General features: G+C 30.0%; 1 protein-coding gene across 1 annotated transcript; it reads left to right on the forward strand.

Moving 5' to 3' along the window:
* The first annotated feature begins 5,100 nt into the window (after nt 1-5,100).
* On the forward strand, nt 5,101-6,171 carry LOC111396520. Its single transcript, XM_023022935.1, has 3 exons — nt 5,101-5,296; nt 5,588-5,692; nt 5,789-6,171. The coding sequence occupies exons 1-3, from the start codon at nt 5,219-5,221 to the stop codon at nt 6,140-6,142; spliced, it is 537 nt and encodes a 178-aa protein (XP_022878703.1). The 5' UTR covers nt 5,101-5,218; the 3' UTR covers nt 6,143-6,171.
* Nucleotides 6,172-24,054: the final 17,883 nt, after the last annotated feature.

Here is a 24,054-nt window from a genome sequence, read left to right on the forward strand (position 1 = left end):
GGATTATACTCGTAGCTACTACATCTAGCTGCTCTTTCCGCCGTACTAAAATGTAAGGAACATAATCACACAATCTTATATGTGTAGACTTAATATTTTTTGGTACCCTATATAGACTTAATATTTTTTAGTTATTGCCAGCACTTTCCAAATGCTAATTTCTGAAATCCCTGTTGGAATTTGGGTTCCCAGAATTGAAGAGCCAAATGTTCAACCATTGGCTGTGTTGAGGCTGAGTGCTTCCCTTAGTGATGCATTGAACTTGTTAACTCAAGGTGTACATTTAATTCATTGGAGAGTTGCATACCCAAATTCCTTTTCCAGAAATTCTTAATAACTGCCAGCATTTTCTTGTATTTGTTTACTATTATATTCCTAAATTCAATGCTCTCTGTGTACACCTATGTATTTATACAGTATTTATCCAAAATATGGTTAACTCATATTTATCTAACTATATGAAATTCAAGAATTCAGTTTCCTGAAACCTCAAGAATTCAATTTCTCGAAACCTCAGGAATTCAAGAATTTAATTTCCAATGTCAAGAATTTTAAATACGTTTGTTTTTGTTAAAATAATGTCCAAATCAAATTGATTCCATTCGAATTGGTCCAAGGCCCTTTAAAATAATGTTTGTTATTAAGGCCCAATTTTCTCAAATAATGCATTTTAATGCCGATGTTCATTTATGCTTTACAGTCTTGATCCTCTTCAAATACTAATTTGTAGAATTTAAACATAATGATTTTTTTTTAAATAGAAGTCAATTAGCGGTCATAAGTACATAATGATGAAAAATAAAATCAAATTGCTTGGAATGCCTATGTCCATAAGAAATTTCAGAGCTACTCGTTATGAGTAATAGAACTCTACACAAAGTTTTCCCCCATTATGAAAATGACGAAGAAACGTAACTTCAATTCTTTCAGAATCTTTAATCTATCCCATTTTTGACAAAGACAATTGGCATTTCATATGAAAGTGCAGCCCATTGCTACTCCTTTGTCCAGGCCTAGATAGAGTTTACATAAAATTAATTTTAATTCAAAATTACCCACCAAGTAAATGAAAATATAGAAAATATGGATATGTATATATCTATTTCCAATTCACAACTCCTCTCCTCACGTTTCCTTCTTGATGAGGTTCGTGTGGAAGAATAAGCACTTGCATATTTGGAACACTTGGATTGTCGGTGTTCGAAGAATTGAGCGTAACTTTTGCATATGGTGTCCATTTTGGGCCTATAAGTACTTTTCGGAAAGGTAGTGACCATTTTGAATTGAACTCATAGTTTTGCTATGATGTATAAGGGATTTTGGCCGTTTGAGATCGTTTGTTGGGTCAAAATCGCGTTTCATATTTATTAGTTCATTTTTTTTAATATTTCTTATTTTTGCGCTGTAGCCCAGCCCATTTAGGGGCTGTTGGCCAGTAGTTTACCTAATTCTTTTCATATTTAAACCCCCCCAAAAAAAATGTGCTTGTTTTCTTGGTTGTTGAAGAAATAAAAAAGTTATTGTTTCTTGCATCAATCCGTAATGTTGGCATAAGCTAAGCACGATGCTTAGTAGAAAAATTGTAAATATGTATAGTTATGTACTTTGTATCATAAAATATTGTTGCCCTAGTTTGGACTCTTCTAGCAATGCAAAACAAGGAATTCAAGCGATGGGCTTGAATTCCTACATCAACTCTAATCATGTTAAGGCTATACCTAGGCTCGAACAACGGAGTAGCAATTGGTTGTCAGTTTCGTATGAAATGTCAATTGTCCATGTCAAAATAGGATAGATTAAAGATTCTGAAAGACCTGAAGTTATATCTCTTTGTCATCTTTATCACGGGAGAAAACTTTGCACAGAGTTTGAGGGGACAATTTCTTGGTGGGTAATTTTCAAGTACAACTTCTTCGAGTGTACCGTTTGAGGGCATGATCTACATTTTTAAATTAATAGAGTATGTATTTTCATGAATCGAGAGTAGCCAAATTTTCATGTACAATTTCTTCGAGTGTACTGTTTGAGGGCATGATCTACATTAATTTTAAATTAACTAGACCTATTTAATAGGCCTTAAATTACTATAGGTTCGTTTGTCTAAAAATAATAATAATAATAATAACTGGAACCGTAAGCTGTGCCTATCAAAGCCAGCACATGACAAAGATTCGAAATCAATGGGCTTGAGCACGTACTCTTGCAAAACATTATACATATCCTTTTCTCATAATAAAAATGGAAAAAAAAAACAAAAAACAAAATTTAATTAAATATTATTCAATTCATATTTTTAGACGAAATAAGTAATTGCCATACAAGAGTCTATAAAGATCTTGAGTTTGAAATTTGGGTAACATATATACGCCATGAAAACACATAAAATCTAATTAATATTTATTGAAAGAAATAGTTTTGCCAAACGGATTGCACGGGTTTTGAATTAATTTCTATAACCATTATTATAAGTAAGGTAACATATGTACGCCATTGATTTCTAAACATAAAAAACTATTATTTTATATATTTATTCTTTGGTTACAAAATTTTATCTTGAAAAGTTTCCCATAATTAAATTCCAACAAAAAGTCCACCTACTTTTTTTTGTTCAAAACAGTTCTATTAGTTGTAGATGATTTTCTTAGGATATAATCTTCTAATATATTTCTTTTTCTTTTTTGGGGGAGAGAAATATTCTGTTCCAATTTTATAAATATCTTTTCAAATATATTTGGACTCTATAAGAATCCTTTTATATAAATTTTACTTTTCTTTCCTAAGGGTAGCTAAATTAGTTGTGTACAAGATTTTGTTTTCAATTTTGGCTCTTGTATTTGGAGGGAAATTTTCAAGTTCCCACTCTTTTTTTCCCCCACTTTTCGTCAACATCTTTATCTTTTTATAAGATGTGTTTCTCATTTTTTAACTCTACATTCTCATTTTTTAGTACTCTGTAGACAAGGTATTTTCATTCAATCTCCAATCTAATGATTCTTTTTGTGTGTTTTCATTTTTTTTATTTTTGGTTTTTGAATCTAATATATTTGCATTTCTTGATTTCATGTTGATTCATTTCAAATTTCCATTGGTCGTTTGTCAAGGATTGCTGATATACGTATTCACAACCTAGGTATGTTTATATCCCTTTTTTTTCATCTAATGTTTTACAGAAATTCGTAGTTTTTGCTTGTTGTGGAGATTGTATAAATCTTTTGGTGTTCCCTTTTTTTTTTCTATTACATGCTTGGTGTTTTGTTTGCAATATAATTTAATTTACTAGAAAAATAAATATGTGAACTGAATATGAAAAACATTTTTCAAAAGGAACATAAAATTTATCATCATTATTAGTCACATATGAAGAATGTTTTTCCGTGAGTTTCAGATCCTAAATCTTCCGAAAATCCGGTTACAACCCGTTCAATTATGGATTGACCCGACCATTTCCAACTGGAAAGAGGAAGTAAATAATGTTTGCCTCTTTTTCTATGGAACCTTATCGACAACTGCTTTCTTTGACCTGTATATTATGTTTATTATGACTGTTTTACTATATCAATCTTTATAGATTCATAAAATTTAAGTTGGTCGCAATGCTTTGTCACCAAAATGTTGCCAATAACCTCTTAGATGGGCCTATACCAGATAATCTTAGCTCTTGTACAAATCTGAATAGCCTGTAAGCATCTGATGTAGTCTTGTGTTCTATTTTCATTTTTTATGAAATTTCACCTTGCTGGATTACTTGCTGAATGATTTGATGACAGTAATGTGCATGGTAACAAATTGAATGGAACTATTCCCCTTGTATTTCAGAAGCTGGAGAGCATGACGTATCTGTGAGCTCCTCGCACATCTGTGTTTAAAAAAACTTCGTTTGCATGTATTCGTTGTTGTGTATCTGGAGATTGATGTTCTCCAAGTATAAATTTTGTATTTCTTGATGTTGTATAGGAATCTATCCTCCAATGATATTAAGGGCCCCATTCCAATTGAACTTGCACGAATTCGAAATTTAGATACTTTGTAAGTATCTAAATTCAGATACTTACAACTATAATAGTGACATTATAGTTGTGCAAAACAAATTCAGATCTACTTGTTTGGTCGGATGAATTTTAATAGAGGGGGAAATAATGTCACTTCAATCCTCGTAGAGAGAACATTTTATTCTCCAAATACCCAAAAAGTAGCAATCTGTTATCTATCTTCCCTCCCACCCCCACCCACTAAAATAAGCTATTATTATCAATTTTGTCTCTTGGTAGACAATGGCTTTTCAAACAAGAATTGGCAATAATGGAGACACACTTTTTTGGTTAAAAATGATCTTTCTCTCTCTCTTTTTGGTTTTCCTTTGTAGATAATGGCTTCTCAAACAAGAATTGGCAAGAAAAATAGAGTTTTTACTACATCTTATTAGCCATCATCGGAGGTCTTCTCGTTAAAGGCATCATGCAAGGGTCCATTAACCCAAACTACTCTTCAAGCTAATATCTCTTCCTCATTGTCTAAGACTAGTAATGTTCAAGTTCCTACTCCATTATCTCGACCTCTCCGAGTTCCTGTCCCATTTTCTCAGTCCCAGCCTCAACTTAATTCATCACAAGCAACCACATTGACACATGAGAACATCCTCAATTCCAACGGTAATAATTAATCTTTATGTTTATGGTATAAAATCATCCTAATGTATATATTTAATTGATAGGATCTCATTTTTTGTTTTATATATTCTCATCATTTGAGCAATTTATTTCATAGATTCTCATTCTTTGAAGTGGAAGGGACGTGGTCCTACAAGAGGCAAGGGCACTGATGAAATCGTGAGTGCAGCTGGAAAAATATCATTGGAAATTTCTAAAAAGATGGGAAGAGCTATTGGAAATCAGCAAGCACGTTTGTCTAGTGAGTGTGGCTACGTCGTTCGATCATTTGCTCCACTTTGTTACAAAAGGTAGATTGACATATCCAATGAAAAGAAAAATAAATTATATGATCGAGTTTTGGTAAGTCATAAATTTTGTAGAATAGTTATTAGTTTCCCGTACTTAAATAAATATTATACACATTTCATTTTTGGTAGGCAAAATTCAAGCTTGATTTGACAGTTCAGCATGTCCATAAATGTGTGAACGATACTTTAGCGAGAAGATATCATGATTATAGATGTAGACTCAAAGAGAAATATTTCAATGGAAAAACATTAGATGATGCAATGAAGAATTGTCCAACTGACATAAAGCAAGATGATTGGGACTGGTTGTGTCAATATTGGTCTACTCCTGAATTTCAGGTAACTTTTATTAAAAATACAGATACTTGTAAATATTTAGAATAACGTAATTTAGATGTTATCTTAATAGAATTAAAAATGATAAATTATAATAAGGAGTTAATTATATTTATATATAATTAATTGCAGGCACTATCTACATGCAATTTAGCTAGCCACTACTACATTAAATATAATCATCGTAGTGGATCAAAATCATTTGTTGCACGCCTTGACGAAAATGTGATATTTTCTTTTCTTTTATTAAAAAATAATAGATTTGTGTAACATGATATATATTATTTCAAACAGAGATCAATTACTAAAGACAACACACAAGGAGAAATAGAACTTTATTATGACACTCATTACAGTGAGAAGAAAGGGTGGGTAAACGATGAAGCACTAACAAGATATGTAAGTATATTAACAATTTATTCATTGTTATTGACATTTTATATATATTCTATTATTAACATATATTCCCTCTTCTTTCTCTTTACTCATATATAGGAGAGGATGCTTCAAATTAAAGAGCAACTTGTTCCAGAAGGATCTGAGGCCCCCACTGAACTTGAGATTTTGCAAGAAGTTTTAGGAAAATCTAGAGGTTACATTAGAGGACTTGGACATGGTCCAAAACCTGCCACAAGCTACTCTGCTCATTTGACATTGGTTGATATTGAATCAATAGCCCTTCGAGAGCAAATACAAAAGCAGGAGCAAGAACTATTGGATATGCGTGCCAGGCTTTCTCAAATTGAGGCACTAATGCATAAGTTCGTATCGAATCAAGTCGACATATCTCCACAACAAGCCGAACCAGCAACAATGTTTAGCATGCCAACGCCTACTAATAATATATGAACTATAATTTATTTATTTATTTGCTTTAATTGTTGAGACATTTATTTTTCTTTATGGATTGGTTCAGTCTAGTATTTCTATTTTTTATAAGTTATTATGTGATTGAAAGTTTAATAGTCTAATGCATTTTTCTTAAATTTTTTGGGAATAAATTTTTTTAGAAATTTTATACAGCTTTTATTATAAAAATTTTGTTCTTCATAAGAAATAATCAAAAAATTTAAAAATTTATATTACATATTAAAATTTAGCTAGACGAAAAAACAAACACTTATTACAAAAAAAGATAATAATAATAATAACAGTAGAAAAAAGTTACAAAATAAAATAAAAAAGACAGCAAGTAAATAATGTTACAAAATAAAATAAAATAAATGGATGAAGTACATCGTAAAAATTTTACAACAACGTATATTTGAGGATTTTTGCAGCATGCATTGCACGTTGCAGTATTCTTCAACTCTACGGAAATATTAGAGTCTACAATATATGGGTGAGCATTGTAAAAAATCAACTGCAATATCTTTTGTCTGTTGCAAAAAAATTATTTTCTTGTAGCCTTTTTTCCTCCAACTATAGAATTTTTAGCAACGAATATTTTTTTATCCCCAAAAGGAGACCCTATTGCATCACAAGCATTTTGTTGCAAGAAAGAAATGTTTGTTGCCATAAATTTCCCACCAAAAATATTTTGGCGCCTTACTTCCCTCATATTTTTGGCGACATTATTTATTATTTGTCGCAACTTCCCACATTTCACGACAACTTTTTATATCGTCTTATAATTTTTGATACTTATTTTTTTCATCACATTCTTTGTGACAAACTTTAAAAATGTGTCGCGTTAAATCACTTATTGCAAGAACTTTTTGTATGTCGCAAAAAAACTTATCGCGAAATCATAGTTTTGTTGTAGTGATGTAAAAGATTTGAGAAATGAAGTAAAAGAAATAAGAAACGATATAAATATATTAAAAATTGAGATTAGAGAATTAAAAGAAAATAATAAGAATAAAGATAAGAAAATAGATAAAAAAAACTTATAGAAAAAGAAATGACTCGGATAGGAAAGAAATATATAGAAAAAGAAAATATAGTAATAGAAACAGGAAGTATGGATGATGAATTTAGAAAATATATATTACCAAAGATATTAGAAAAAGAAGAAACTAGAGAAAAATCCTTAGGAAAATTAAATGTAGAAGAAAAAGAAGATAAATAAAGAGTTAGAATTGTTAATAGAAAATTTTGATCAATTAAGCTTAACTGATATAAGTGAATACCAAGTTTTAATGAATACTGGAGGAGGACTTAATCCAGCAGGAACCTCTAAACAGGAATTACATGATACAAATAAAAGTTATGCACCTATATATAATAAATCATATAGATAATTTTATGACAAAGTAAGAGATAGATAATCACCCAAAGGAAATAAATATCAGAATAGAATTGAACTAAATGATAATTATGATAAACCAATCAATCATGGAGGAACAAAACTAGATTTAAATTGCAAAATAGATACTAAAAAAGCCTTATTAACTTGGGTAGATTCGATGATATTATTCTTTTTATATAACAAAGATGATACATGGGAAAATACTGAAAGAAGAATAGATTTCTTAATAGCATCCTTTGAAGGAGATGTTAGAAATTGGTGGGAAGAAATAAGAAATGATACAAAAACATTAATAAAAAAAATGTACAAACAGAAATAATCAAATCAGATAGATAAGGTATAGAAAAATTAGTGGAATATATTTCAGATGAGTTTTTAGGAGAAAATTGGATAAGAAATGCTGACGAGGAATCAATAAGAGAAAAATATAATGCTAGAATAAAATTAATAAATTTAACAATATGTGATATGTGTAAAATTAAAGAATATACTTGTGAATTTAGAAATTACTATTATGTTCAATTTCATAGTAATGAGAATCAAGAAGTATACCAAGACATGTATTATAATAAGTTACCAGGTTCATGGGGAATATATTTTAAAATAAAATTTGAAAAATATGTTAGAGATAATACTGGAATACCTAGGACTTTAGGTTCAAGAATAAAATTTTTATTTGAAAGACTTGCATATATATGTCAACAATGGCAATTAATGAAAAAATCAGGAAAACTAACTAAAATATGTTGTGAAGATATGGAAAGTCCTGTGCAATGGAGATGTAATCTTGAAAAAAGAATTAATAAAAGAAAATATAAAAATAACAAATTTAGAAATTTTAATAAAAAATATATAAAACCTAAAAGAAGGTATTATAAAAGAAAAAATAACCCTTATAATCAACAGAAAAATAAGAATTATAAGAAAAATAAAAGCCAATGTAAATGTTGGAATTGTGGAGAGATAGATCATATAAGCCCTAATTGTGATAAAAAGAAAGTAAGAATATTACAAAAAGAATATTTAAAAATAAAAGATGAATTAAGTGAAATATCAAATATTGAAGAATATTATGATCAGTAAGTATATATAAGTGAAACAGAAAAAGATGGATCAGGATCCGAATAAAGAAATTGAAGAAATAGATGGTAATAATATAAATATACAAGAATATGAAAGAATAGAAAGATATGGATTAAAAGTCACTTTTGACAATAACGAGTTTAGAAAATTGCAAAAATTATCGTTAGACTTAAAAATAGGAAAATGAGAAGTCTTTGGTAGGATTTGGAAAAGAGAAAGAATAGCAATAAACGAATATCACAAAATAGAAAAAACCATAGATGTAAGAACAACTTATGGGCAACATAAATTAAATCTTTTAACAAGAAATACAATTGATGAACTATTAACAAAGATTAGTAAAAAACAAAGTGAAAAAATTCAATATGTTTATTTAGCAGGAATACAAATAATGTTTAAATCACTATTTAGAGAAGGGATAGACTCACCCTTAACTATAACTTTACATGATGGAAGAATAATAAATTTAAAAGATAGTCATTTAGGAACAATAGAAGGAAATTTAGCATATCAAAAAATTATGTTTACATGTTACCCAAAATATTGTGTATCATTGAAAGATAGAAACTTTAATTAAGTTTTAGGACTACATTTCAAGTTTCATAGAGATGATATTATGCAACCAGGTGATCAAATTATGACTATAGAATATAGAGTTTTATGCACATTTACTAATTCTAATTATGGGAATATTTATTCTAATAAACAATATATTGAAGTTCATAAAGAATGTAAAGATATTAGTAAAATAATAAAACCAAATAAACAAATAAGTTTAATTCCAGAAGAATATGAATTTAGCATAGCAAAAAATAAACCTGAAATAATAGAATTAAATGAAGGAGAATGTTCTAATAATATAACATTTAAAGATGGAAAATTAATCAAAAGATCAAAAAGTCTTAAAATGCCTAATAAAAACCAGTTAGAAGAAATCAAAAAAATAAAAGAAATAAAATTATATAGGAATGCTGGAAACATTAAAATAGAAGGAGAATATTATAATGGAAGAGAAAATATAAATGGACCAAATATATTAATAGATACAGGAGCCAGTGAATGTCATATAGCTTCGATTAGAAACAAATGACTAATAACTCATAAAATTGAACCATATAAGTATGTAAATTTTGATGGATAAGTACATATAACAGATTTAGAAGTTAAGGTACCAATAGAAATAGGAGGAATAGATCTCTTAGTACTATGTTATATAGATAGAAGTATGGATATAAACCCTCATATACTTTTAGGAATGAGTTTTCTAAATGGATTAGAAGATTATAGTATAAAAAGAGAAGGATTATATATTGTTCATAATGGACAGACTACATTATGTAAAAAATATTAGATGAATAATCAGATAAGTTTCCCATTAGCTGTGTATATACAAATTACTATTGCAAAAACAAATATAACAACTCGTGCTTTGATAGATACAGGAAGTGATATAACAATATTTAAATTTTTTTTAATAAAATCACGGAATAATAAATAGCAATATAAAAATAACTGGCGCTACTGGAGAAAGTACTCAAATAATTAATAGTGCTGATAAAGTTAATATAATTCTTGGAAGTAAACAAGTAATAATAAACAAAATTTATAAATACGATAAATTATAATGTGATATATTATTAGGAAATGATTTCATACAACAATTTCAATATTATAAACAGAATAATTATATGATAATGTTACAAACACTTTGTGGACACTTATTAAAAATTCCTAAAGAATTTAAACCTTATAGAGTTCAGTCAACCCAATGTGGTGATAAATGGGAGAAAAAATCAATTCTTAATAATGAAACAAAAAATAAAAGAATATTATATACGAAAGTTCTAAAGACAGGAATAGAAATGAATATAAAAAAAATCATTGAACAATTAGAAAAAGTTTATGGAGAAAATTCATTATTATTTTGGAAATCATATCACCCAAAAGTCAAAATAGAATTAACAGAAAACGTTATAATAAGAGTAAGACCAATGATTTATACAATAGAAGATACACAAGAGTTTAAAAAACAAATAAAAGAATTATTAGAACAAAAACTTATTAGACCTAGTAATGGACCTCATAGTAGTCCAGCCTTTATGTTATGAAACACTCTGAACAAATTAGAGGAAAAGCTAGAATGGTTATAAATTATAAAAAATTAAATAAATATACTAAATTTGATAGTTGCTTTCTACCAAATAAAGAAGTACTAATAAATATTGCAAGAGGAAAACAATACTATTTTAAATTTGATTGTAAATCAAGATTTTGGCAAGTAAAAATGGAAGAAGATAGTATACAATATACTGCATTTAGCACACCTCAAGGAAAATATGAATGGTTAGTTATGTCATTTGGTTTAAAAAATGCACCATAAATATATCAAAAAAAGATGGATAATATATTTAAAAAGTTTAATGAATTTCTAATAGTTTATATTGATGATATATTAATATGTTCTAATAATAAAGAACATAGAAATCATTTAATCCAATTTATTAATGAATGTAAAAAAGAAGGAATTGTACTATCTAAAAAGAAATCTATAATAGAAAAACAAGAGATAGACTCTCTTGTATTATCAATAGGTAAAAGAGGGATAAAATTACAAACTCATATATCCAAAAAGATAGAAAGTTTTTCAGATAAATTAGAATCCAAGGAACAAATTCAAAAATTCTTAGGATGTTTAAATTATGCAGAAGAATTCATTGAGAATCTTTCTAAGAAAAGACATAAAATCCAAGTTTTATTTAGAAAAACAAATACTAAGGGATAAAATGAAGAACATACAGAAATAGTTAGATCATTAAAAGAAAAATGCAAAAATCTACCAAAATTAAGATTATCAGATGAAAAAGATAATTTAATTATTAATACTGATGACTCAGATAAATATTGGACATCAATATTAAAAACAGATCTTAATGAAATTTGTAAATACTCGAGTGAAACTTTTAATCAAACAGAAATAAATTATACTACTCATGAAAGGAATTATTAGCGATTATTAGAGGAATAAAAAGTTCTCGTTGTTTTTATTATCCAAGAAATTTATTGTTGAACCTGATAATTCTCAAGTTGCAGGATTAGTCAGGAATAAGTTACCCTCAGAACCACAATATAGAAGGTTTCATAGATGACAAGCTTATTTAGCATTCTATAACTTCGATGTAATCCATATTAAAGGAGTTAATAATTTTCTTGCAGATTTTCTCAGTAGAAAGATAAAATTTGCTAATGGATAAAGTCAATGCCATGGAGTTATACTAATCCATTCTACATATATAAGAAAGGACAAACTTTCTTAAAAAAGAATCTGAAGATGTAAGTTCTGGAACAACCCAGATTTCAGAGATGTTCAACTCAAATATGAATATATTATTGAATATCATTGCTGAACATCATAAATATGCCATTGAACTTAAAAATCAAGTTGATGCTATTGCAGCACAACTGAAAAATATACTGTTTCAAACAGATATACCAAAGAGCTCAGAAATGAGTTTTTCAAATCAATACCAAACAGGGACAGCTGAAAATAGCAGTGGACCTAGACGTGATAACATACCAACTGATAATAAAGGAGATTCCATTTCTGTATCATCAACCAAGAAAGTTATGATACATGGAGATAAAAAAGATATCAAAACAATCAGTATCATAGATCAAGAAGATAAAATCCCTTTAGATCCAAACGAAGAAAAATATGCTGATGAAATAAAAATAAGTGATTCATATTTCATTTCTCCGGGAAATAATGTTTATCCCAAAATAACAGCCATGGAAGGAGGTGACTCTTCATTCATAAAAATCATGACAGACTATGGATTCATGTATTTGATTTATCCAGGAAAAGATTTTATTGAAATCTCAAAGTTCGATGAGATATTCATTAAAGAAGTTTCAAGATTTGCCAAAGGAAGGAAGATATTTTTAAAATTCTATTCAATCAGTCCAGAATATGATGGAGTTGTTTACTATCTAGTTGAACACATAATCTCAATTGGCTATGTTGCAGCCAATTTCCAAATTGATGTTACGGAGAATAACAGAAAAGTCCCAAAAGTAACAAAATCATGGATCAGACATAGAAGAGCATTTGGAATTAAAGCCATCTACAACATTGCCAAAAACTTGTTTGATAAAAAATTCTCATACCTATGCGAATATGAGAATTGGATGCTGGTATCCAATGGAGGATATGCAAAATCAGAAATTTTAAAAGACTATATTACAAGATTTGATATACATCAATTTTCAGGATGTCCTACCACTATAAAAGAATCCTGCCAGTTAAGGGAGTGCCCCAACTGCATGTGAAGAAATGTAAGAAGAGGACAAAGCACCTTTTGACAAAGGTGTATGAAGGGCAATAATACTACATGTGAAGACATTCAAGATAAGGAGCAATAATAGAAAAAGATGCTCTTTGGATAGAAAAGTTGGACCAACATGTGAAGATGTAGGCCCAAGGGGAAGAAAATAGAAAGGCAAATGTACCTTGCTGATGTATTCAATGATGTAATAGAGTTTCAAAAACTTGTATAAATAGAGACATTACCATAGAAGAAAAGCATCTCATTCTATCTTGAATTCTCGAGCTGTAAAGCAATAGCCTATTCTCAGTTTTATAAACCAGTTTTTTTGGAAACTCCTTGTGCCAAAATAAAAGTCTTGTATCAATCCTAATAGAAATAAAATTCCAATATCTTGATATCAATATGAGTTTCTAAATCTTTTTCCCATAGATTCTTGAAAGATCAAATAGAAATTTTCCTTCTTATTTTAGCAAAAAGAGAGTTTTCCTTAACAGAAGTCTAGAGTTTTATTCTTTAAAAGTTGATATAGTGAGAGCAAGTAGCTGAAACAGTTACAATTCCGTGAAGGTAGGAGGCCGTTGAAGAAAGCAATTTACAAATTTAGAGCTCGAAGGTCACTCGATTCTAAGAATACAGATCTAAATCAAACCTAAGGTAAAACTATTAAACTTTTGCTAAAATTACAATGAATCTTTTAAAGGTCTTAGAAGAATCGCACGGACAATTGCATGATGATTATTTTGATAAATGTCAGGATATACAATTGAAGGATTAGATAATTTATTAGAAATGATGTTAGAAGAAATAAAGAATATTATATCTCAATTAAAAAATCCAAATTTACCATTTGAAAAATATAGTGCTTTAATTAGAAAATATGAGATGAATGTTTCAGATTATTCTTATTTATTAGATCATAGAATGATTTTATATTCAAATATCCAAAATAGAGAAAACAAAGGATAAAATGTTTAAAAGATTTGGACATATGTTGCAATATAGAAAGAATCATTTCATTAAGGGTAATATAGACATTTCCATAAAAAAGAATAGTAATAGGCCAAATAGAAAAATGTCCCATTAGTTCGGTGCCTTAAAATTAATTAGAATTAAAATTCTCGTATTAATTACGTCTAATACATCGAAAGTCCAAAGAAGCCCACAAATTGATTTTGTCATTTTTATTTTTATTTTTTGCTTTTTGTGTTAATTTTGAGTTTTTTTGTCATTATTTTGAATATTTGTGACATTTTTAAATTTCTATCACTTTTCGTTTAATAATCTTTCTTTTCTTTTTTTTTGCAAGACTGAGTTAATTATAGCATAGAAATACTCGGTTCAAGAGCTATAACATGTCACTTTTTTACATGATACTTTTTTGCTTTGATATATCTTTCATCCTTCAAAAAAGTGACTGCCATGTAATCATTATGGCACTTTGTTGGATAAGGCATAACAAATTTCACAGTAATAACAAATTTCACAGTAAAGATAAGGGTATTAAATTAGTAGTTATCATTGAAAAACACAAAATTAACCATGGAGAAATCAAAATAAAATAAAAATTTCACCCCTATTTGAAGGGAATTAAAATCATATTTTTAGTAAATTTTGATAAAAGTTGATGTAATATATAATTGAAAAATTGTCGATCTTATAAAATGTGTTGTTAAAATTAATTATTGATTTTGGTTTAAATTAAAATATGAAAATTAATTTTCACATATTAGGGGCTTCATGAGAGAGAAGAAAAAAATGGAAAAGAATCCCTTTGCGATTCAAAGAGTTGTCGTTCTTATTGATGAACCCCACTAAACACTAATGATACATCCCTAAAAATTAGAATGAAAGATTCCTTGCTTTCTTCCCTTTGTTTAGAGTCTACGTAATTATTGATGCAAGTCCAGAACATCCATTTTTATGGCATAAAACTTATTCAGATTTCCTTTTACCCGTAATTAAAGCATGATTAATTATGATATTTCACAATTATCCAAATTTTGAGGGTACAAGTAGCAAGCACGTTCATTGCACGTCTTATATATCAGATGAATGATATGTATAATGATTTTGAAGCATTAATACTTTTTTTAAGGTAATTGATGTAATTGATATAAAGGAAAAATTAAAATTGTTAAAAACCAGCTATGAGTTGACTCCGAAAAATGTACCTTCATCGTTGCCAACAGATCCTACCTCCTATCACGTCCACATAGCTCCTTCCTGCACATTTGGAATGACACAAAGTGTGAGCTTTTATAGTAGATTAGGGTGAGTAAGAGCTATTGGATGAAGAGACACATAGCATTATCTTGGCGGCTGGAGCCTCTTGTTATAGGCATCAATCAGTCAAACTTAGGCTCAAGTGCATTTAATGTTATGATCACTTATAGTCCTAGGATTTGAAAGACTAGACTTGACTTGTTGATTGAGCTAAGCCGCCTATACAGCGAGTTGTCATATCACCCAAGATAAGTGTGTTTTTGCACATTTATTTAATACCTAAATATGCTTATAATTAACTAAATGAATGAAATTCTACATACAATTAAGTAATATTTGCTTTTGTGGGCTAAAAATCACCCATGTAAAGATAACAACGCAAAAGGGGGTGGAATGGACCAAAATTAATGCAAAATTGTAAAGTTGGGGACCAAAATGTACAAAGGTAGAAAGTGAAGGATTTAGGATGTAATTTATGGATGGCAAAATTGAAATGAAGTCAAAATCTGAGGACCAAATTGTACAAAATCAAAGTTGAGGGCCTTGAGGGTACAACTATCTCAGGGCTAAGCTGCAAATGATACTAAAATCTATTTTTTTGGGTTGTTGGATAGAGACTCGACACATAGGTGCAACTGTTCCAGTGCCTAGGCACTATCTTTAATTAAACCCCTGTTTGATGCCTATTACTTGAAAATGAAAATGGGGGGAATAGTATTTTTTAGAAAAATGAGTGATTGAAAAAAAAAAGTTTTCAATTTACGTGTAATATTATTTTATGGAAGATTGTGTGGTTGAAAATAGGAGAGAGAAAAATGAAATGTAATGTAATTTAATTTAATGGAGATCAAACAGGGGTTAAAAAAGGGTTGGGACCTTTTTGCACTTTTTTTAACTTCAGGGACTTGAGCTATAATTTATCTAGGGTTTTTAAAATAAAACCAAGTCTGCTGGACTTGTCTTCTACTTCTTCCTAGCCGGTTTCTGCTTCTTAAATTTATTTTCCTTTCTTTCTTTTTATTTTCTTTCTCTTTCTTTACATTTCATTTCTTTTTTTTTTTCTTTAATTTTTCTTGGCATTTTGAAAGTGAAATCAAGAGCACAAAGGGGAATACATCCAAGGATTTGGAGATATATTTGGAAAAGTCATAGCCAAGCTTTAAAAATGGTTGTATCTATAATTTTTAATTTTCTCAATTATTTTGCCATATTTGTAATGTGTTGTGTAAAATATTCTCATTTGATTGATTTATATAATATGGGCTAAGTAATTATGATAATATTTATGGTAGTAATTTAATCTAACTTTAATTAATTTCAACGTTCGCTCTTTAATGTTAAGTTATTTATTTTCATGTGCTTTTACTATTGTTATTATTGTATTTTCAATTATGTGGCCAATGAATGATTTTGTTTAGTGAATTGTACATCGTTCGAGAGAAGATTGTACACTTTAGATCAAATAGTAAAAATCTTAGGTTTGTTTAGAGGATAGATACATACCGCTAACCCTAGGTGATCCTTTGAGTTATTTTTTACAAATATTTAATAAGATTGTTTGATTTTAATCGACATAGAGATATAGTAGGTTAGACCAACCAATTAGGATTAATTTCGCTCGAAAGAGGTAATTAAGCCCTCGTTTGCCCCCTCCCCCCACATTAATTTTCAATCTATTACACTTTATTTTTTTCTCTCCCATTTTTAACTACACAATCTTTCACAAAATAATATTACATGTAAATCAAAAAAAATTTCTTCTTTTTCAACCACATTTAAAAAAAATATTATTCAACTCATTAATTTTTCCACGTAATGGGGGCCAAACAGGAGCTAACTAAAATTGAAAAATTGAGTATAATATCATAAATGAGTGGCTTGTTAATTGGCTTATGGAGAAATTAATTAGGCGACGGTTAAATGAAATCATGAATTCCAATCACGTTTTCTTCCGAAATTTCCAAGATTTTTATATTTTCTAATTTTCTAGATTTTTAGTTATTTTCCTAAACCAAATATTTATTGTGTGTTTATTTTATTATTAGAATTAAATTAATTAAAGTTGTGTAATAAAAAGTATGCGTTCATCAAGTGATCAATAACCTTGATTCAAAAAGTTTATTTTATTACTTGAACGCGACCCGTGCACTTGCGGTGTATGATTTTAGTGAACAAATTTTTAGCGTCGGTACTGGGTAATGTATTTACTTTGATTACCACTTTAGTTAATTTTAGTTTTAACAATTTCTTTTTATTTATTTTTAAGTGCTTTTTTTTTTCTATATTTTGGCTAACCCCTACAATTTTAATCTATCTTGTATTTGTATTTCCTACCTATACTTTTCAGATATTTGCATGATTCTAACTTGGTGAAACATCGAAACTTTTGCAATGGATAATATTTATTTTGACTATGGATATAAGCTTGGAGGTCTATGATATGAAATTTGACAAGCGATGCATTGTACAAGGCAATGCTTGTTTTCGTGCACCGATACCTCAATGTCTAAGCTTCTTTGGTTAAAATAATATTTGAAATGTCGAAAACTAGCACTGGACAATTTCAATGGTAGTTACATGCTCATTGGAGATTATGTACCTGATGATTGGGATGAGGACATCAAAGTTTCGAAAGATGGTCCTCCATGTTTGAACGAGGGGATACTTGCAAAGTATTACAATGAACTTGCCAAGTTGGATAAAGAAGACATGTTTGTGAGAGATTACAAATATTGGGATAGATTTCAAAAGTGGGGGTATAATCCACTCAACAGGGTTAATAGGAAAGACTTGCCATTGACCGTGGAGTTTGAAGGTGGACGGGGCATTCAATCCGATGAAATATCAACCATTGAAGGAGAGCTTGAGGAGAATGAAAAATCAGTCAGACTTAGGCTAAACGAAGATGTGGCAATCAATGAGGAGAAAACCGACTTACATACCTTTGACTTGGTTTATTGCCAAGATATTGATTTTGTGAATAAACCCGATGAGGAAGTAGAGATCTTCATAGGTAAATTTGAATTGGATGGAATGGGCAAGTCATATTATATTCTGGAGATCAAATGAAGAGTAAAGTAAAGCCAAAAGAAGAAAAATGGGCATGCCATATAAAGCCTTCTTTAGGTGCTAGTGATTTAATTGTCAAAGTCGAGTTAAAAACTATAAAAGGTGCTTGTTGGGAGACAACCAACTTTTTAATTTTAAATATTTTTATTTAATTTTATGCATTTTCTTAATTTTATTTGATTAGCTATACTTTTTTTTTTTTTTGTAGGTAATTTCTGAAGGCCCACATATTTGTGGCTTCTCATAAGTTTGGGGATAAATTGTGTACAGAAAGATCACTTGTCCATGCTCATTGAAAGCATTGTAAATCCAATTCAGGCGTTGGTACCTCTTCACAAATGTTTAATCGGAGAAGTCTCGTTAACCTCCCTCTTCTTTTTTATCTTGTTCTTTACACATTGAGGACAATGTGGGATTTAAGTTTGGAGGTGGTTGTGCTTAAATTGGTGATGTTGTGTCGACATGTTAGATAGCCTTGCCGACTTAGGATTTCTTGATGTTTGAAATTGTTATGGATTCATGAGCTATGCATGACCATATATGCTATTTTTGCCAAAAAAATTGCTTATCCATTATAAGATCTTGAATTTCTTTAAGCACAATAGTCATGATTAATTGTTATCTAGATGCAGAAATTTTTTTATTGATAGAGAGACTTTTGAATTGGTAAGAACTAGATTGTGAGTTGCTTGAAAATTTATATCAACCTATATCAATTTCTCTTTCACTTAACCATATTGTGAGATAAGTTTTTGGGTGGTCAAGCCAGTGAAGGAAAATATCTAGAAGTGTATGATTCCGTGCATGTTGAAAAATATTTGTATGGAGTGTCTTTTGCTAAGTATAAGCTAGGTAATGACCATATGCTAGGAATCTAAGCCCCATTTTTCTTGTACTTAAAACAAAAACAAAAAAAATAAATTGTTATTGCACTTGTTGAATCCTAGGCCTCACTTCGTATCCTTCTTTACTCGAGTTATTAAGTCCGTAGGGGTATCTTAAAATCTAGTACCCTTTGGCCTAAACAATCGAGAAATTATCGATCTAAAACTCGCTACAAGGGTTAAGAAGAAAGCTTAAGGGAGTGAGGTAAAACATGAGATTTGGCTAAAAAAGAATTGTTGCTGTGCAATTGTATTTGATATTTGAGCTTAGATAACTAGTGGGTTTGAATTACTTAGTATAAGCTTAAATGTCGAAGCACTCATGTAGTAGAGAATCATCACATTACTGGAGATTGATATTGCTGATTAGGCTCAACCGAAGAAGAGTAGGAAAAAAAGAGTGAGAACAACCTCTAGATTTACACCCGAGGAAAGAAAATGAAATATGAAAGAAAATGAAATATCTATTTTAGTGTGTGAATCTCACAAGTGAAAGGAAATATTTGACCACAAGGGTTCGGGTTGGAGCCAATTTGAAAAATTTTCCGCGTTGACAACTTTTTCCTAATTTAGATAATGATTGAAAATGACTTTGCACACACACATTGATCGAACATGGATAAGCTTAAATTTATTTTATTAGAATTATTTAGAGCATATTTGTGAATTGATTATACAATTTCACACTCATTGATATTTTTGGCAAGCTATCTAATGCGTTGATCTTTATCTTACGTTACACGATTGTGGTAGTTAATCTTGCTTGGGACAAGCAAGAGCTTAAGTTTGGGGATATTTGATATCTGTGTTTTTGTACATTTATTTAATACCTAAATATTCTTAAAATTGATTAAATGAATGGAATTCAACTCACAATTGGGTAAAAATAGTCTAAAAATCACCCAAGTAAAGAAAACAATGCAAAAGGGGTGAAAATGGACCAAAATTGTAAAGTTGGGGACTAAAATGCACAAGGCAAAAAGTGGAGGATTTGGGATGCAATTTATGGAGGGAAAAAGTGAAATGAAAGTCAAAATCTAAGGACCAAATTGTACAAAATCAAAATTGAGGAACCTGACGTGCAATTATTTCAAGCACTAAGTTGGAAATGATACTAAAATCTATTTTTTTTGGGTTGCTCGACAGAGACTCGGCGCCTAGGTGCCATTGTTCCGGCACTTAGGCCCCACTATTCTGACAACTAGGCACTACCTTTAATTAAAAAAAGCGTTGGGACCTTTTTGCACGTTTTTTGAAATTTCAGGGACTAGAGTTGCAATTTCTCTAGATTTTTTGAAAAATAAAACCTAGTCCGCTGGACTTGTCTTCTGCCTCTTCCCGGCCAATTTTTGCTTCTTAAATTTATTTTATTTTCATTCTTTTTATTTTCTTTACTCTTCATTTCTTTTTCTTCCTTTAATTTTTCTTGGCACTTTGAAATTGAAATCAAGAGCACAAATGGGAATACATCCAAGGATTTGAAGAAATATTTGGGAAAGTCATAGCCAAGCTTTAAAAGGGTTGTATCTATAACTTTGTATTTTTTTTTTCAATTATTTTGTTATATTTATAATGTGTTGTGTAAAATATTCTCCTTTTATTCATTTATATAATATGGGCTAAGTTATTGTTATGGGATTTATGGTAATAGCTTAATTTAACTTTAACTAATTTCAATGTTTTCTCTTTAATGTTAAGTTATTTATTTTCATGTGTTTTTACTATTGTTATTATTACATTTTCACTTATGTGGCCAATGAATGATTTTGTTTAGTTAATTGTACATCGTTCAAGAAAAGATTATGTACTTTAGACCAAATAGTAAAAATCCTAGGTATGTTTAGAGGATAGAGATATACTGTTAACCCTAGGTGATCCTTTGAGTTATTTTCACAAATATTTAATCTGATTGTTTGATTTTAATCGACATAGAGACAAGTAGATTAAACCAATCAATTAGGGTTAATTTAGCTCGAGAGAGGGGACTAAAATTGGAAAATAGTGTCTAATATCGCAAATGAGTGGCTTGTTAATTGGCTTGTGGAGAAATTAATTAGGTGACAATTAAGCGAAACCATGAATCCCAACCAAGTTTTCTTCCAAATTTTTTATATTTTCTAGATTTTTAGTTATTTTCCAAAACCAAATATTTAATGTTCGTTTATTTTTATTGTTATAATTAAATTAATTAAAGTAGTGTAATCTAAAGTATATATTCCTCGAGTGATCGACAACTCGAACTCAAAAGGTTCACTTTATTACTTGAACATGACCCGTGCACTTGCTATGTATGATTTTAGCAAACAACCCACTTGTTACAAAATCTTGTATTAAGATCTTCCCTAAAGATGCCTCTACTTTCCTCACCTAATTCATGGGAGCTTGGCTCCCCATTGGGGTTCAGTTAATAGGGGTCGACCATGGGTGCTCGGCTATGGGGGCTCTACTAAATTGATACACGTGCAGAATGATGTGGATTATGTGCCTAAGTTCTCTTGTAGTGCAGTTACCATTTGACAATGCTTGGAGTCTCATTGGAAAATGATGTGATCCAAGAATCAAGCTCGAAGAAGACCAGTGTGGAACATGACTCGTTGATAATCGGAGGCAGGCCGATGACGCGATCACGGGTAAAACAAGCGATGAGATTGTTTGTTCAAAAAACAATTGACAAAACATTGTTCAGGATGCAAAACGAGGCAACTTTCTTGTTGGGGTCGAGAGTCGAAATGAATTGGATCAACATGATACAAGGAACAAAAGTCGAAGACCAAAATAACAACTATGCGATCACATAGTTGGCGAGCAGTTTCCTTTTTTGGCACGAACTTTCCTTATTTCATTAGAATTCTATTACAGACAATATTCTTGTAATCTTTAATTTTGTTTTAACCTAGGATTAAAGTTTTATTCCTATTAGAATTAGTTTCTAGATTTTCAGTAGAGTTTTATCCCTATTAAAATTAGTTTCTAGATTTTCTACATATAAACAGGTTTATTTTCATTCTAAAACACTACACAACATTTTTTTTGGAGAGAATTCAATAAAGAGAGGCAATTTGCTTTGTTCAAATCGTTCTTCATTGAACAATTGGAACTTATCAAGAGTTACAATCTTGTGGCGTTCTACAATCCGGGTGGGGGTCTTAATCGTGTAATCAAGGGGTCTTTCAAGCTTTGATCTTGTTGGGTTTTTTTGTTTATTGATTCGAGTTCGAACTCTCAAACCTCTTAATTGGCTTTTCTAGGGTTTTAACAATATAGTTGTGGGTTTTCGTAGTCAATGTTGCTACGGGGTTTGCAACAGTTGGTATCAGAGCATAGCTCCAATTTAACAGATTATATCCTTAGTTTTCTTTGTTGAGTCTTTGTTATTTGTTTTTTCGCATTTTTGTTAGTTTTCATTCCGGTGTTCTTTGTTTCTTCGTCGTTCGAGTCTTCAATCCATAAAATTATCTTCAAATTTTGTCAAGGTTGTTTCGGGTTATTCTAGCGTCCAAAATCATCTTGTTTAATTTGTTGGTAGTTTAATTCATTGTTTTTGTTCCAAAAAAAAAAAAAAAGAAGAAGCTACTGTTCCAATACTGTTCCAGAAACTAAAAAAAAAGGTGGAAAAAAATTGTTCACGGTACTATTAAAAAAAAATTCTATTATTTTTTTTATTGTTCAATTTACTACCAACAATCTTTATTTGGTCGAGTCACATTAGTTTCTTTCATTCAATCAAAGTCGGGTCAATTTTATTAAAAATTCTTTGAGTCCTTTTGTTTCACAATCTTCGGTTCACATTTGGTTGGGAATTCCATGGGTTTAAAATTCTTTGAATTCATTTTGTTCTTTGAAGTTATTTTTTTTTTTCCAAAAAAAAAAAAAAAGAAGAAGCTACTGTTCCAATACTGTTCCAGAAACTAAAAAAAAAGGTGGAAAAAAATTGTTCACGGTACTATTAAAAAAAAATTCTATTATTTTTTTTATTGTTCAATTTACTACCAACAATCTTTATTTGGTCGAGTCACATTAGTTTCTTTCATTCAATCAAAGTCGGGTCAATTTTATTAAAAATTCTTTGAGTCCTTTTGTTTCACAATCTTCGGTTCACATTTGGTTGGGAATTCCATGGGTTTAAAATTCTTTGAATTCATTTTGTTCTTTGAAGCGCTTGGAAGAAAGCATTGAGTGGTAAAAGGCATAGTAGTGAGACTAACAGAGAAAAAAAGCCATATTGTGTGATTTCCAAGTGAATACTGATGAGGCTGATAAAATCTCTAGTTTTAGGATGTTTGAACTGCAACGGATGATTTTATACAGCAATTTGAAAGTACGTTTGGGGATGTGAGAGATAGGTTGGATACACAAGAAGTTTGGAGGATAAAACAGGAAGCTTGGATGACAAGGTTAGATATCTCGGTGGCTAACCTTAGTAGGGAACAACTAGTAGAGGTGTCGAATGCTTGGGGATTGGGTAAGCGATAACCTAGGAAGGTAAGGGTTGAGGAATATGATAATGATCTGGATGAGTATGAGGCTAATGACGTTGATTTCAACTGCCTCAATGCCCAATATGCTTTGTGCTCAAACTCCATTGGTAGGTGCTATACTTTTCCAAAGACTAGTCGGTATGTTGACATCCAATTGGCGTCTTGTACACGGTGCGATAGGCCCACAAGGCATCATCCAATTTTTTGGACCAATCTTTTTTAGATGAATTCATTGTGAGCTCCAAAATTCTTTTCAATTGTCGATTAGAAGTTTCAACCTGTCCACTTGTTTGAGGATGATATGGTATGGCTATTCGATGTTGTACCCCCTATTTATACAGTACTACCTGGAATAATCAATTGCGAAAGTAAGTTCTACCATCACTTATAATGGCCTTTGGTGATCCATAGCAGTTTTGCATCATTTGTAAGCAATACTTTGGCTTCC

This window comes from Olea europaea, chromosome 6 (genome assembly GCF_002742605.1).
Source record: "Olea europaea var. sylvestris chromosome 6, O_europaea_v1, whole genome shotgun sequence".
Taxonomy (NCBI): Eukaryota; Viridiplantae; Streptophyta; class Magnoliopsida; order Lamiales; family Oleaceae; genus Olea; species Olea europaea.

Excerpts from the sequence above, each read along its gene's own strand:
- LOC111396520 (XM_023022935.1), top strand. The coding sequence starts at position 5,219 with ATGAAGAATTGTCCAACTGACATAAAGCAAGATGATTGGGACTGGTTG. Across the intron at positions 5,297-5,587 it reads GGTCTACTCCTGAATTTCAG|AGATCAATTACTAAAGACAA; the intron begins GTAACTTTTATT and ends TATTTCAAACAG. Across the intron at positions 5,693-5,788 it reads ATGAAGCACTAACAAGATAT|GAGAGGATGCTTCAAATTAA; the intron begins GTAAGTATATTA and ends ACTCATATATAG.